We start from the raw sequence: 14,469 nt of genomic DNA on the forward strand, positions 1-14,469 counted from the left end.
TTCCAGTGGGTGCCATTGACACAACAAAAGCCAAAAGAGTCCAGGAGAAAGATAGCTGGAGAAACCAGCTCAAAGTATTGCATTTGTTTCCCAACAGAAACAGGTTGTGTCCCAGTTCAGCCAGTTCCTTGAGTGCAGGGGCAGGGTGAGAACCAAGTTGATGAGCAGGGGGAGGGGTGTGGATTGAGTTGACTTGGGGAGCAGAATAAGATAGGAATGTGCTCTGTTGGGAGCAGGTTCTTAGCAGCAGGAAAGTTAGGGGTCAGTGCAAAGGTTTGCGTGGCCAAAGCATGGGGCCACAGTTGGGGCATGAGGTGACAACACGGACAACTGGTGCCAAAATGCCTCTGAGCTCTCTTCGGCACTCCACGAGGAAGGCAGGACAGGTGGCCCGAGATGCTGGCCAAGCTTGCTGCTTGGTGGAGAGAGGCAGGAACCTCCCCTGAGGCACAGCCCAGAAGGAAAGGCTGAGGATGGGAACTGTTACACACTGAGAGCCACCAGGCATTGTTTTGAAATGCAAGGTGTAGAATACTTTTAAAATGCAAAAGAGAAAGTTTTCTATGTTCACACGACCTTGGTGTAGTTGTGTCTTGGTGTCCTCTTCCTGGTCTTTTTTTCTTTGAAGCACACACTAAAGAAGACCAGCCCAGATGCTATCTGGGAGCAGGGGCAGAGCAGGGCTTGGCCTTCGAAAGGCTAGGAGTTTGGCCTCTACACTAAGCTGGTATTTCCAGAGCTGGATCTGTTGTGGCTCAGAAAGCTCTCAGAAACAGCTGGGCCGTCCTTGAGACAGACTCTGTAGCATCCTGCAGCTGGCCAGGCCTCTGATGTGCTTCCTTGGCCCTCAGACCAGAACACCCAGGCTCCTCTTCCCCAGGTCCACCACTCTAAGAGGCCCAGCCTCCTTTGATATAGCACCAGGCCCTGGGCTCCTTTTGCTCAAAGAATAAAGCAGGGGACTTCCCTGGTGGTCCAGTGGCTAAAACTCTGCATTTCCAGTGCAGGGGCCCAGGTTCCACCCCTGGCCAGAGAACTAGATCCCACATGCCGCAACTAAGACTTGGCGCAGCTGAAAAACAGGAACAAAGCAGGATCTATGACCAACCTAGACAGCATATGAAAAAGCAGAGACATTACTTTGCCAACAAAGGTCCATCTAGTCAAGGCTATGATTTTTCTAGTAGTCATGTATGAATGTGAGAGTTGGACTGTAAAGAAAGCTGAGCGCCGAAGAATTGATGCTTTTGAACTGTGGTGTTGGAGAAGACTCTTGCGAGTCCCTTGGACTGCAGGGAGATCAAACCGGTCAATCCTAAAGGAACTTTAGGAACCGCATGGCCCCAGGTGGGAGAAATGAATGGGAGAAGGCCTTTACTCACCTGCGGCATGGGGAGACTTGATACCATTGTGTATGTGTGTGTGTCTGTCTGTCTGTGTGTCTGTGTCTGTGTGTCTTGTGTCTGTGTCTGTGTGTGGGCTGCTTCAGTTCTCCTACCCTTGTGGGCCACAGGACTACAATTCCCAGGGACCCCTGCTCCAGGCTGGTGGCCCCTAGCCAAAGCTGGCCTGTAATCTGACCATCCCTCTTGAAAGGTCACTTCAGAGCTCCTTGAGGGACAGCAACAGGGGGAGCTCAGAGTGGCTGGACTTCGGTGGGGGATGGGGTGGGGGCAGTGGCCCTGCCTCAGGCGACCTCTCCCATACCACCTCTCCTGGAACCGAGAGTCCCGGTCCCCCTTTTCTCAGATGCCCAGTGTCCTCCGCTAGCTTCACCTTTTCTGTCCGGGGCACCCTGATGCTCTGCGCAGGTGGCCTTCAGCCACAACATATGTCCTCCCCACCAAAGGGCAGGGCCACCATAGAAGCTTGACCAGAGAGCATCCCACCCGTGGTGTGCAGCCTATTGTGTGAAAGTCGAGAACCGAAGCCAAGCTGCTCTGCTGGAGGCTGGGCCTCCTGACACCTGTCCTCCTTGACAGCCTCCTTGGCCTCTCCAAGGAGCCCTGATTGAGGGCCCACAGTCGGGCCCCATCCTTCATCCATAACCCGAATTCAGGGCAGCCTCAGCCAAAGTCACAGCCCAGCCACTCCGGTCAAGTCTCAGGCCTCTCAAGCCAGCACTCTGCCTGCTGCATCTTGACTCTGACCCTGCACAAGGCAGGCCCGGGGACAGAAGACAGCAGACCCCAGGGCCAGTGCGCGAGGCCTGGAGGAAGTGGGTCAGTGCAGGGCTGCGAAGGAGCCAGGCCGGCCCTGGCCCTGCCCTGCCCCTCCTCTCCTCCGCTCACCCCAAAATAGCTCCCTGAGGAGCCGGGCCAAGACCCTCCCATCGAGGGAGGGGGTGGGGCAAGCTGCCCGGAGCCAGGCTTTAAAGCACCAGCCGGCTGGGGATCTCCACTCCCTGGTTGGAGGCACGGCTCAGGCCGCCCGTCTGCACAGTCAGTCCGGCCCACCCTCCCGCAGCCATGTCCCGGCCCCTGACAGACCAGGAGAAGAGAAAACAGATCAGCGTGCGTGGCCTGGCCGGTGTGGAGAATGTGACTGAGCTGAAGAAGAACTTCAACCGGCACCTACACTTCACCCTCGTGAAAGACCGCAATGTGGCCACCCCCCGAGACTACTACTTCGCGCTGGCCTACACGGTGCGCGACCACCTCGTGGGCCGCTGGATCCGCACGCAGCAGCACTACTACGAGAAGGACCCCAAGGTGCTGCTGGGGGCACCCCGGGTTGGGGGGAGTGGGCTGGGGGCCCTGCCTGGAGGCTGGGAGATCTGGACCAAGTGACAGGCCCTTCCTGGGGTCAGGACTTCCTGCAGCAAAAGAAAGGGTGCCTCTGGGTTCCTGAGGTTGGACGATCCAGGGCTGCCAGGTGCAATGGATGCTGGGACCCATTCTCCCAGGGGGAGAAACCTGGAGTGGGGGGCAGGTCAGGGGACCTCGGGTCAGGTAGGCTGGTTGCAAAGGCTCAGCACTCAGTCAGAGAATGGAGAGGCTGCCGGGAGTGGGCAGGAAGACCCCGTGGCCTGGGCTGGATCCTAAGCGGAAGGACATCCTACCGAACGCATGTGTGGTGTGCTGGTGTGCCGGGTGGGGCACAGCTGGGGTGGCAAGATCAAGTGTCTGTTGGGGTCACTGGTAAATGTCAGCAACCTGACACTGTTGGACAGGAGTGGGGGAGGGGCTGGGAGGGGACCCAGGAAACCAGGAGACCGGGCACCATCAGCATCCTGGATACTGGAGTCTCTCCACCCCCCTTCTTGGGACTGAGGCTTGAGGGCCAAGGGGAGCTGGGCACTGCAAGGAAGGGAGACGGCCGACTCTAGCCCTGAGTCATTGTGTGACCTTGAGCCAATGACTTCTCTCTCTGGGCTTGGCCTCCCCTTTTCGGGAGCACTTGGTGGTGCTTCCCTGTGTCCTGACTTCCTGATGGGCTCTTGGCAGGACTGTGTGCAAAGGAAGGGGTTCCCAGCTCTCCTAAGCACCTTAGCCCCCTGAGGTGAATATGGCCCCATTTTCCAGATGAAGAAACTGAGGCTCAGAGAAGCAAAGTGATTTGTCCAAAGTCAGAAGAAATGCTGGGACCAGTATCTTACCTGCTGGGTCCCAAAGCCTGAGAAGGCGGGAAAACTGGAGGCAGGGCTGGAACCCGCTGGGGCCTAGGAGTGGGGCAGGAGGTATGAGAGGTGCAGGCCCAGCCAGCCTGGCTAAATGTCAGGAGGGCAGCCTTGACCCTCCCTCCCCTCCCCCTCCCCATCTGTTTCTCTGGACAGAGGATCTACTATCTGTCTCTGGAATTCTACATGGGCCGGACGCTGCAAAACACCATGGTGAACCTGGCGTTGGAGAACGCCTGTGACGAGGCCACCTATCAGGTGTGTAGGGGTGGGCAAGCCTTCAGGATTGGGGGATTGACCTGCTGGCCCTTGGCCCTGACTTCTGTTATACCCTCCCACCTCTAGCTGGGCCTGGACATGGAGGAGCTGGAGGAAATCGAGGAGGACGCAGGGCTGGGCAACGGGGGCCTGGGCCGGCTGGCGGGTAAGTGAGCGGCGTGCCAGGGGACTGGGCAGAAGTGTTCCTTTGTGTTGGGTCTCTGACATCCACCTCTGTGCACACCTCTAGCCTGCTTTCTGGACTCAATGGCAACACTGGGCCTGGCTGCCTACGGCTATGGGATTCGCTACGAGTTTGGGATTTTTAACCAGAAGATCTCTGGGGGTTGGCAGGTGAGTGACCTTGGGCCCTGACCTTGTGGTTATGATGGAGAAGATGGCTAGTTATTCATTTATCTGCACATGGATCCTGAAGCAGCCCCAGCCTGGGTGGAGAGCATCCTTGCCCTTTCGCCCTGGCCCCAAGCCAGCTGTCAGCTCCTGGTATAGGAGGTTCACGGCTGTAGAATGTCTCAGACTCATACACACGCTGAGCCCCCTTGGATCTTCCACCAGACTGGGGGCCCACCTATCCAGAGCCAGTCATTCACACCCTCCCTGTACAGGACACACCAGGGCTGCAGGCTCCTGCTAAACCCACCACCTGCTGTGGTGTGAGCCTGGCTCTGACTCTGCCTTCCTTTCTCCCCTGACCTGCTTGCGGTTCAGATGGAGGAGGCTGACGACTGGCTTCGCTACGGCAACCCCTGGGAGAAGGCCCGCCCAGAGTTCATGCTGCCGGTGCACTTCTATGGCCGAGTGGAACACACCAGTCAGGGGGCCAAGTGGGTGGACACACAGGTGAGGGGGAAGCCAGGGAGCAGGGGGAAGATCTAGTGAGGCAGAGGAGTGGAGGTTCTGGAGGAAACAGGGAGAGGCAAAGAAAGAGCCTGGAAGCTACTGGACTGAGTGCTATTTTATAACGGAGGCCACTGAGCTCAGAGGAGTTAAGTGACTTACTTGAGGTCACACAGCTGGAACCCAGAGAGGCTGGAGACAGGGTCACAGGGGAGCCAGACCACGTGAAGAGCTGGGAGGAGGAGAGACACTGCCCTGCTCTACCACTGCTCCTCGCCTGACCTGCCTCCTCTCCACCCAGAATGATCACAGAGTCTTGGCTCCCCTGCATATCTGAGCTGGGGGCTTGATGGGAAATAAACCAACAGCCCAAAAAGGGGGACAGGAGAGAAAACTAAAGTCTAGGAAGGGCAACTGACATGTTCAAGGTCATAGAGCAGGTCGGTGGGAGCCTACAGCTAAACCAAGTGTCCAAACCCCAGCTCTGCAACCAGTCCTTTTGCTGTGGCTGCAGCTCACCAGCCTTCAGATGGCTGCACTGCAACCTCGAGGCTTTCAGAACCGGGAGTTTGTTCCTCTGGCATCCACGCTGAGGTCTGGCAGGGCTCTGGCTGTCCTCCTAGCTGTATGCTCTTGGGCCAGTCCCTTCCCTCTCTGAGCTGCAGCATTTGCTCCGCTCCAGTCAGGGGCTACTTAATGCTGGGGAGGGAGGTGTGGGTGCAGCCCTCTCTCTGTGATAGCTGGCAGTTATTGGCAGCAATTATTGATGTTTGCGGGCTTCTCCAGTGGCTCAGCGGTAAAGACTGCTTGCAATGCAGGAGGACAGGTTCGATCCCTGGGTTGGGAAGATCCCCTAGAGGAGAGCATGGCAACCCACTCCAGTATTCTTGCCTGGAGAATCCCATGGACAGAGGAGCCTGGCAGGCAACAGTCCATAGGGTTGCAAAAAGTTGGACACAACTGAGAGACTTAGCATTCAGCATGCATGCACATTGATGTTTGCTAATTGTGGGAGGTGAGGCCAGCATTAGTCACTGCTAATTAGCCCTGTGGTTAACCTTTGGATGGACTTGACCTCTATGACCCCCTCAACCAGGCCCCATGATCCCCCAGTCCTTCCAGGAGTCCAGTGTGTCCTCTAGGTTGTGCTAAGGCCAGGTGGCCAGCACACCCCCACCATGGCAGAGTGGCCACCAACAGAGGCCCACCTTGGTCTCTCCGAGCTCATCCCTGCCTCCTCCTGGAATCCTCACAACAGCCCAGCAAGGAGGGCCGGCGGGGGTGTGAGGAGGCACCAGGATGTCCTCTCTTTATGGCTGAGGCCCAGAGAGGTTGGTGGGGTTGCTTGTGGTCAACCAGCATTGGGACTAGAACCCGGGGTTGGGGGTTGGCAGAGCACAGGGACAAAGCATGGAGTTCCGGCTCTCAGGGCCTCTTAGACACAGCAGATGCCCACCTGTTAACAACAGGCTCGGTGTCCCACAGGTGGTGTTGGCCATGCCTTATGACACGCCCGTGCCTGGCTACCGCAACAACGTTGTCAATACCATGCGCCTGTGGTCTGCCAAAGCCCCCAATGACTTCAACCTCAAGGACTGTGAGTTCAGCTGGAGTCAGCAGCCCCCTCCCACTGCGGCCCCCCTCGACCCAAGCCTGACCCCGTTCCCACTTTTGTTCCTTAGTCAATGTCGGTGGCTACATCCAGGCTGTGCTGGACCGCAACCTGGCTGAGAACATCTCGCGGGTCCTATACCCCAACGACAACGTATGTTACCCCCTGGGCTGGGGACAGGAAGCCAGAGTGTATGGGAGAGGACAGGAGGGGGAGTGACACCTGCTGGTGCCCTAGTCACACTCAGGGCATTTTGCTGGCCCCTGAGTGTCCTGTGCTCCCCCCCAGTTCTTTAAGTGTGAGGATGCTTGGATCCGGGGGTGGTGGGGGCGCTTTGGAGGAGCTCTTTCCTGGAGACACCCACAATACTCCTGGTCCTTGTAGCCCTCCCTCCTGACCCAACTGCATTGCTGCTTCTTGGAGGGAGAAAGACTCCTGGGTCCCTGACGTGGAGCAGTTCAGGGCTCAGAAATCTCGGGGCGGGCGGGAGTCTCTCCTGGCCACGCCCACAGCAGTTGTAGACCACGCCCACCACCTTGACTCCGCCCCACCTCGCACTGTCCCCAGTTCTTTGAGGGGAAGGAGCTGCGGCTAAAGCAGGAGTACTTCGTAGTGGCTGCCACGCTCCAGGACATCATCCGCCGCTTCAAGTCCTCCAAGTTTGGCTGCCTCGACCCCGTGCGCACCAACTTCGATGCCTTCCCGGATAAGGTACCAGGCCCCAGGGAGGGTCAGTCTCTACACCTCCTGTGAGTGGTACCTTCCCTCCCACCTCCAGCCTGAGCTTACAACACCCATTTTATAGATGAGGAAGTGGAGGCTGGGGGTGGGTGTGAGGGTTATCTGCTTGAGAATCCTCAGTATAATCCGCTCTCCTCTTCCTTCTGATCCGCAACTACCCCCTTGAGGGCCTGCACCTAGAACCACAAGGGGCCCTGGGCAGGGTGTGCTCTGGGCAAAGGACAGTGGCCATAGCCTTGGGCCCAGATTGACTTCAACCGCCCTCCACCCCCACCTCCAGGTGGCCATCCAGCTCAATGACACCCACCCCTCCTTGGCCATCCCTGAGCTGATGAGGATTCTGGTGGACCAGGAGCGACTGGAGTGGGAAAAGGTGGGTTTTGGGGCCCCTTCCCGACTCCTGCCTCACTCTCTCCATCTCAGGGTTCCCTTCCCACTCTGGGGAGGGGATAGATGTGGGTGGAGCCCCCACTGAATAGACAGTGGTGTGAGGCCCAGAGGTGGGTGTCCTAGAACCTGGCCTGGCAGTGGGAGGGCTGGGGCCTTGGCTGCACAGTGTGTAAGCCCCGGGGGTCCTGCCTCCCCATCCCACCTGTCAGGCATGGGAAGTGACTATGAAGACTTGTGCCTACACCAACCACACGGTGCTGCCCGAGGCCCTGGAGCGCTGGCCTGTGCACCTCATAGAGACCCTACTGCCGCGGCACCTCCAGATCATCTATGAGATCAACCAGCGCTTCCTTAACGTGAGTGGAGAAGGCCTGGGGTGGAGGGTGGGGGTGTGGAGGGCCTGGGGAAGGCTATGGGCGGAGATCTGGGGGTAGGGGCTGGGGACCGGTGTTCTGGGTCCCCGTCCTAGCTCTGGTCTCTCCCGATACAGCGGGTGGCGGCCGCGTTCCCAGGGGATGTAGACAGACTGCGGCGCATGTCACTGGTGGAGGAGGGCGCGGTGAAGCGCATCAACATGGCACACCTGTGCATCGCTGGGTCTCATGCCGTCAATGGCGTGGCTCGCATTCACTCGGATATCCTCAAGAAGACCATGTGAGACCCGGTCTCCAGACCCCGCCCCTCCCGCTGGGCCCCGCCCCTCCCGCTGGGCCCCGCCCACTGCCTGGTACTGGCCACTCAGAGCCTCCCTCTGCTGGCCCCTTCCACAGGTAGCACGGCTCTTACAAGGATCATAGGCTTGCTAGCCAGTCCTGTCCCGTTCTGGGATGTCCCCTCTTACACACAGCACCCCCCTTCACCTCCAGGACGCTTTCATCAAGAAATCAGGGTAGGGGCCCCAGGGAGAAGACTCTCATTCCACAGGGGTGATTGATGATTTTCCGACCCTATCCTGTAGCTTCAAGGACTTCTACGAGCTGGAGCCTTATAAGTTCCAGAATAAGACCAATGGGATCACCCCTCGGCGCTGGTTGGTTATGTGTAACCCTGGGCTGGCAGAGGTCATTGCTGAGGTGAGGAGTCATGTATGGCCAGTAGGGTCAACACAGTCATTGCAGGGCGCAGCCGGGGGTGGTTGTGTATGTGGTTCACTGTGGGCACCCAGCTGAGGGCTGAAATCCATCTGGCACCGCGTTCCCAAGCCTTGCATGTGTCTGGAGGAGAGGAACCATCTTTTTTATGTGAGCTAATGGAGGCCCTGGCTGTGAAGGTCAACCTGAAGAAGCTCACAGCCTAATGGAGGATTATCAGCAGGTCATATCCTAAGTAAGACCAGAAAGGGGCAGAGATTACAGGCCCTCGAAGTCACTGCCTGTCAGAGGAAAAGGCCAGGATGAGGGTCTGTGGGGGTCAGATGGGCATCAGCCATCCGAGCTCAAGGTCAGGAAGGGAGGAAAGACGTGCATACATGCCCTCCCCCCCAGCTGGGAGGCTGCAGAAGAAGGCACTGTCTGCAGTGGATTGTGCTTGTTTGACCTCGAAAAGGACCCCTTTGTGAAGGAGGATGGGGGAGGGCCATGGGCCTAACTGAGTGCCATCTGCCTACAGCGCATTGGAGAGGAGTACATCGCAGACCTGGATCAGCTGCGCAAACTGCTCTCCTACGTGGACGATGAATCCTTTATCCGGGATGTGGCCAAAGTGAAGCAGGTGAGGAGCAGCACTGCAACCTGGGACAGATACCTGTGCTGGGGCCAGAGTGGAGAGTGCTGGAGGGGCTGGACATCTGGGTCAGGAATGGCCCATGGAGCTCGTCTCTCCTGCAACCTCAGGCCATTGGTAGAAATTGCCTGGAATCAGTCCATGGTGGGAAGGCATCATCTGACCTCACTGAAAGAGTGCTGACATTGCTTAGCAATGTCTGCCCTGATGCAGGAGTGGATGAAGGTGGCATCTTTCTATCCTCACCTTCCTGGGAAGGAAATGAGACTGTAGGATTTCCTGAGGCTGAGGCCTGTTGGTGAGCTCTTCCCCCTCTCCTGCCTTCAGGAAAACAAGTTAAAGTTCTCTGCATACCTGGAGAAGGAATACAAAGTCCACATCAACCCCAGCTCGCTCTTTGATATCCAGGTGAAGCGGATTCACGAATATAAACGCCAGCTCCTCAACTGCCTCCATGTCATCACGTTGTACAACCGTGAGTGGCAGGCTTCCCTCTAGCTCCTGTTCCTGCCTCTGTGTACCTCCCAGAATACTGCATACTTCTCCATCAACATCTCCTTTGGACTCACGGAAACTCTTGGGACACAGAATTATCCCCATTTCACAGATGGGCAAACCGAGGCTCAGAGAGGGGGGACATGACAGATATCAGGTCACCTTGCTAAGTCTTGCTAAGTCACTTCAGTTGTGTCTGACTCTGTGTGACCCCATGGACAGCAGCTCACCAGGCTCCGCCGTCCCTAGGATTCTCCAGGCAAGAATACTGGAGTGGGTTGCCATTTCCTTCTCCAGTGCATGAAAGGAAAAAGCGAAAGTGAAGTCGCTCAGTCGTGTCCGACTCTTAGCGACCCCATGGACTGTAGCCTACCAGGCTCCTCCATCCATGGGATTTTCCAGGCAAGAGTACTGGAGTGGGGTGCCATTGCCTTCTCCGATCAGGTCACCAAGCCAGCCCAAGTCAGGCCTACTATCGCCCACCCCAGTCCTGGCTAGCTGGATGCCATCAGGTGCTACAGCCCAGAGGGAAAATCTGGCCCACTCATGGATCCCTCTGTTTCTCCGCAGGTATCAAAAAGGACCCCAATAAGTTTTTTGTGCCTCGGACTGTGATGATTGGAGGGAAGGTGAGAGGCCGAGCCCAGATCATGGCTGTGGTCCTTTGATATCCAGGTTGAGGTCAGCTTGGTTGGGTTGCAGGATGGGGGTAGGAGGCTAGGCTGTGGAGCTGACCCCAAACTGTGCCCCGACAGGCCGCCCCTGGGTACCATATGGCCAAGATGATCATCAAACTCATCACAGCCATTGGGGATGTGGTCAACCATGACCCAGTGGTGGGAGACCGCCTCCGCGTGATCTTCCTGGAGAACTACCGGGTCTCGCTGGCTGAGAAAGGTAGGGTGCCGCCAGTGGGGACCCCAGCGCAGCTCTGATGAGTTCAGTCCCTGGAAGAGATATTAATCTTCTCTTCCTGGGGTACTGGTACTTTAAAGAAGAATCTGGAGAGGACAATACTCAAATCATGAGGATGTTCCCTTAATGGTGGAATGTCACACAGTATGGGATGAAATCATAGGGGAGAGGGGCCTCGGTCGTGCCCTTCAAATCACACAGTGGAGCTGGGGGGTGGGAGGAGTCCAGGTTAGACCCCAGATGTTCAAGAATCAACAAGAGGTGGGGGGGGTCACTGAGAAGGAGACAGTTGGTGAAGACTGGAGGGCTGGAGGGAGGGGACTCTGAATCTGGCCAGGCCTGGGGCCAGACTAACTTCAGAGCCTCTAGCTGACATGGGGACTCTTCCTGGAGATGAGCGTGTCCCCTGCTGCCACCCCGCAGTGATCCCGGCCGCTGACCTCTCCGAGCAGATCTCTACTGCGGGCACTGAAGCCTCGGGCACTGGCAACATGAAGTTCATGCTCAATGGGGCTCTGACCATTGGCACCATGGATGGGGCCAACGTGGAGATGGCAGAAGAGGCGGGAGAGGAGAACTTCTTCATCTTCGGCATGCGGGTGGAGGACGTGGAAAGGCTTGATCAGAAAGGGTATGGGCTGCAGAGTTCACAGTCTGTGGGCAGGAGGCACCAAGGTAGGACTGCTGGAGGGTAGAGCTGGGAGCAAGAGGCATCACTGGAAAGGCTGGTCTGGGATGCGCAAGGTCTTTTTCTTTTTTTTAATTTATTTGGCTGCCTTGGGTCTTAGTTGCAGCACGTGGGATCTTGGTTGCGTCATATCATGTGGGATCTTTTGTTGCAGCGCACGAACTCTCTAGACTCTCTAGTTGTGTTTCGAGGTCTTGGTTGCTCCGAGGCTTGTGGGATCTTAATTTCCCAACCAGGGATCAAACCGATTCCTTGCCATTGCAGGGTGGATTCTTAACCTCTGGACCACCAGGGAAGTCCCTGTACAAGGTCTTAGTTATGGCCGTCACAAGTCTAGAAAACTTTTGAGGTAGCATAACAAATAAGATGAATGAAATGAGAAAAACAAGAAGTAACACAGAGCTGAAGGAAAAGGAAGAGAAAATAATATCCACCCAAAGAGATAATAGCATTTCTGGAATTGGGAGTAAAATGAAATTCTCAGCTCCCTGGCAGCCATGGCAAAAAGGGAAACATGAGTATAGTAGTTACACCTGGGTTTGTGGTCAGAAATGCAGATCTTCAGAGACGACTTCCTGGCATTACATTTTTAACATTTTAGTTTAAAATGTGATTCTTTTCTTAGCATAGAAACAGTCCATGCTTATTAATTGGAAAAATACAAAGCTACAGAGAAGAAAACAACTGTCTTTCATAATCTCATCCCCCAGATTTAAAGCCACAGTTCTCTTTTTCTTCATGTATTTATATATGTGTGTATATATATATGTAGTTTTTTAAAAATTTAATTAACTTTTTTGGCTGCACTATGCTCCATGTGGGATCTTAGTTCCCTGACCAAGGGTAGAACCAGTGTCCCCTGCATTGGGAACATGGAATCAACCACTGGATCACCAGGGAAGTCCCTATGTAGTTTTTAAAAGTTGGAAATAATATATGTACAATACTGAATCCTGTTGTCTTAACATTGGTGAAGCATTTTCTATGTCATTAAATAGTCTTTCAAATATTTTAAATGTTTGTATAGCATTCCATCCTATGGAAATGCCATACTTATTTAACTAATTTCATACAGTTGGACATGAAGGTTGATTTTCCTCATTTATTAGTATAAATGTCCCTTTGATGACCAATCTTTTACACTGATATCCACATCTCTCATTATTTCCTTATGATAATTATTATGCTTGCTATGTTCTAAGTCGCTTCAGTCACATCCGACTCTTTGTGACCCTATAGACTGTAGCCCATCAGGTTCCTGTGTTCATGGAATTCTCTAGGCAAGAATACTGGAGTGAGTTGCCATGCCCTTCTCCAGGGGATCTTCCTCACTCAGGGATCAAACCCTGTCCCCTGTGCCTCCCTCATTACACACAGATTCTTAACTGCTGAGTCACTGGGGAAGCCCAAGATAATTATTAGAAGGGGATATTTCTGAGTCAAAAAGTATGCATTCTTAAAGCTCCTGATACACATTGTCAAATTGTTTCCCAGAAAGTTGGTACCAGTTTACACTCAGCTTACAAGAGCGGGCACTAAATATTGAGAGGAATTTCTCCTGTGGGGCTTGACTAGAAAGTTCAGACTTGGTCCTTTGGACAGGAGGGAAATGTGAAATGTTTTGAGCAAAGTCTAACATGTTCAGAACTAGACTCCAAACAGACACTTTTGGCTGCAGGAAGGAGGCTCGACTGGAGGGAGGAATGTCCAGTTGCGGGACCAGTGTGGGGCTGGCACCAGATGGCAGGGGGAGTCCCCTACAGCAGGCCAGTCCTGGGGATGGGAGTTAGGGACACTGTTGAGGAGGAGGCCATGGTTTCTGGTTGGAAGAGGAGAAGGAAGGAGATGAAACTGGTCTGGAGAGATGTGAACCTGGGTGGCTCGGGGAGTGATTGTGCTACCCCAGGAAGTCATTGGGTAGGAAGTAGTTCCTACCCCAGGGGAGGAAAGTTGGTGCCAGGACAGCGATGAGCTTGGCTGGACAGTCTGAATTTAAGGATGTTCCTCAGGATGTACCTGTTGGCTCCTCCTGGAGCCTGAAAGTGAGGCCAGGGATGGACTCAGGATGGTGGGGAAGAAAAGCCATTTATGGAGGAAACAGACCTGCTGGGAGACAGTGGTGGTGTGTGGGAAGAAGAGTGGAAGGACTTCCGGAGCGAGTGCGGCAGCTGTAGGGAGGACAGTAGCAGGCTGAACCTGAGTTTTCACCCTGGGGCTTGGAACTTTTCAGATATTTGCTGGAGGAGGAGCCAGGAACACCTTTCCAGGGTGCTGACTGTGGCTCTTTCCCACAGGTACAATGCCCAGGAGTATTATGACCGGATTCCTGAGCTTCGGCACATCATTGACCAGCTGAGCAGTGGCTTCTTCTCCCCCAAACAGCCTGACCTATTCAAGGACATTGTCAACATGCTCATGCACCATGACCGGTGAGCTGGCGGGCCAGGGACCCGTGCACGTGGGGCTGCGGGGCTGAATAGGGCTCAGGAGCGGTGGAGAGGCTGGACAGGGCTTCAGGGCAGTTGGGGCCAGATTCGTTTGGAAGCAGCATAACTGTCTGGGTCTCCAGAAATCCAATAGGACAGTATGGGCTTGGCCCTCGACCCCAGGAGACTTCCCGCTTCTCCATTCCCCTCCAGGTTTAAAGTCTTTGCGGATTATGAAGAGTATGTTAAATGCCAGGAGAGAGTCAGTGCCCTGTACAAGGTGAGGGGTCCTGGGCCAGGGGTTGGCAGGGCTTTGGTGGCCCTAGTTGGGATGAGGTGGAAGGTGGGGATCCCACAGGCAGAGCAAACCCAGAGCTTCCTTGTGGCCTGTAGAACCCGAGAGAGTGGACGCGGATGGTGATCCGGAACATAGCTACCTCTGGCAAGTTCTCCAGTGACCGCACCATTGCCCAGTACGCCAGGGAGATCTGGGGCGTGGAGCCGACCCGCCAGCGCATGCCAGCCCCGGATGAGAAGATCTGAGCCTCTAGAACAGACCCAAACCTGCCCCTGAGTCTGTTTGCAGTCGCTTGGGCCAGCTCCAGCTCCTCGTCCAGAGGGTGGGGTACTGGAGTTAGATCTCTAAGCCTCTTTTTGGAACCCCCATTTCCCATCAGCCTCGAGCTCCCAGTGTTCAGCGTGACAAAGGACACTGCTCGCATCCTGTCCTCGGGCTCCCCAGCCC

At 55.4% G+C, this 14,469-nt stretch overlaps 1 protein-coding gene across 3 annotated transcripts; it reads left to right on the forward strand.

Annotated features, from left to right (window-relative positions):
- The first annotated feature begins 2,399 nt into the window (after positions 1–2,399).
- On the forward strand, positions 2,400–14,390 carry PYGM (glycogen phosphorylase, muscle associated). Of its 3 annotated transcripts, XM_081532597.1 has the most exons (20): positions 2,400–2,711; positions 3,776–3,877; positions 3,965–4,043; positions 4,128–4,231; positions 4,607–4,738; positions 6,221–6,332; positions 6,418–6,500; positions 6,915–7,058; positions 7,369–7,461; positions 7,688–7,834; positions 7,969–8,132; positions 8,437–8,551; positions 9,087–9,188; positions 9,528–9,675; positions 10,266–10,324; positions 10,451–10,592; positions 11,034–11,241; positions 13,593–13,727; positions 13,938–14,004; positions 14,118–14,390. In XM_081532597.1, the coding sequence occupies exons 1-20, from the start codon at positions 2,469–2,471 to the stop codon at positions 14,265–14,267; spliced, it is 2,529 nt and encodes an 842-aa protein (XP_081388723.1). In that variant the 5' UTR covers positions 2,400–2,468; the 3' UTR covers positions 14,268–14,390. The 3 variants fall into 3 exon arrangements, with proteins under 3 accessions (XP_081388723.1, XP_081388724.1, XP_081388725.1); XM_081532598.1 differs by lacking the exon at positions 3,776–3,877; XM_081532599.1 differs by lacking the exons at positions 3,776–3,877; positions 3,965–4,043 and having other exon boundaries at positions 4,211–4,231.
- Positions 14,391–14,469: the final 79 nt, after the last annotated feature.

Source organism: Giraffa tippelskirchi, chromosome 10 (assembly GCF_054371585.1).
Source record: "Giraffa tippelskirchi isolate mGirTip1 chromosome 10, T2T-mGirTip1v1.2.pri, whole genome shotgun sequence".
Taxonomy (NCBI): domain Eukaryota; kingdom Metazoa; phylum Chordata; class Mammalia; order Artiodactyla; family Giraffidae; genus Giraffa; species Giraffa tippelskirchi.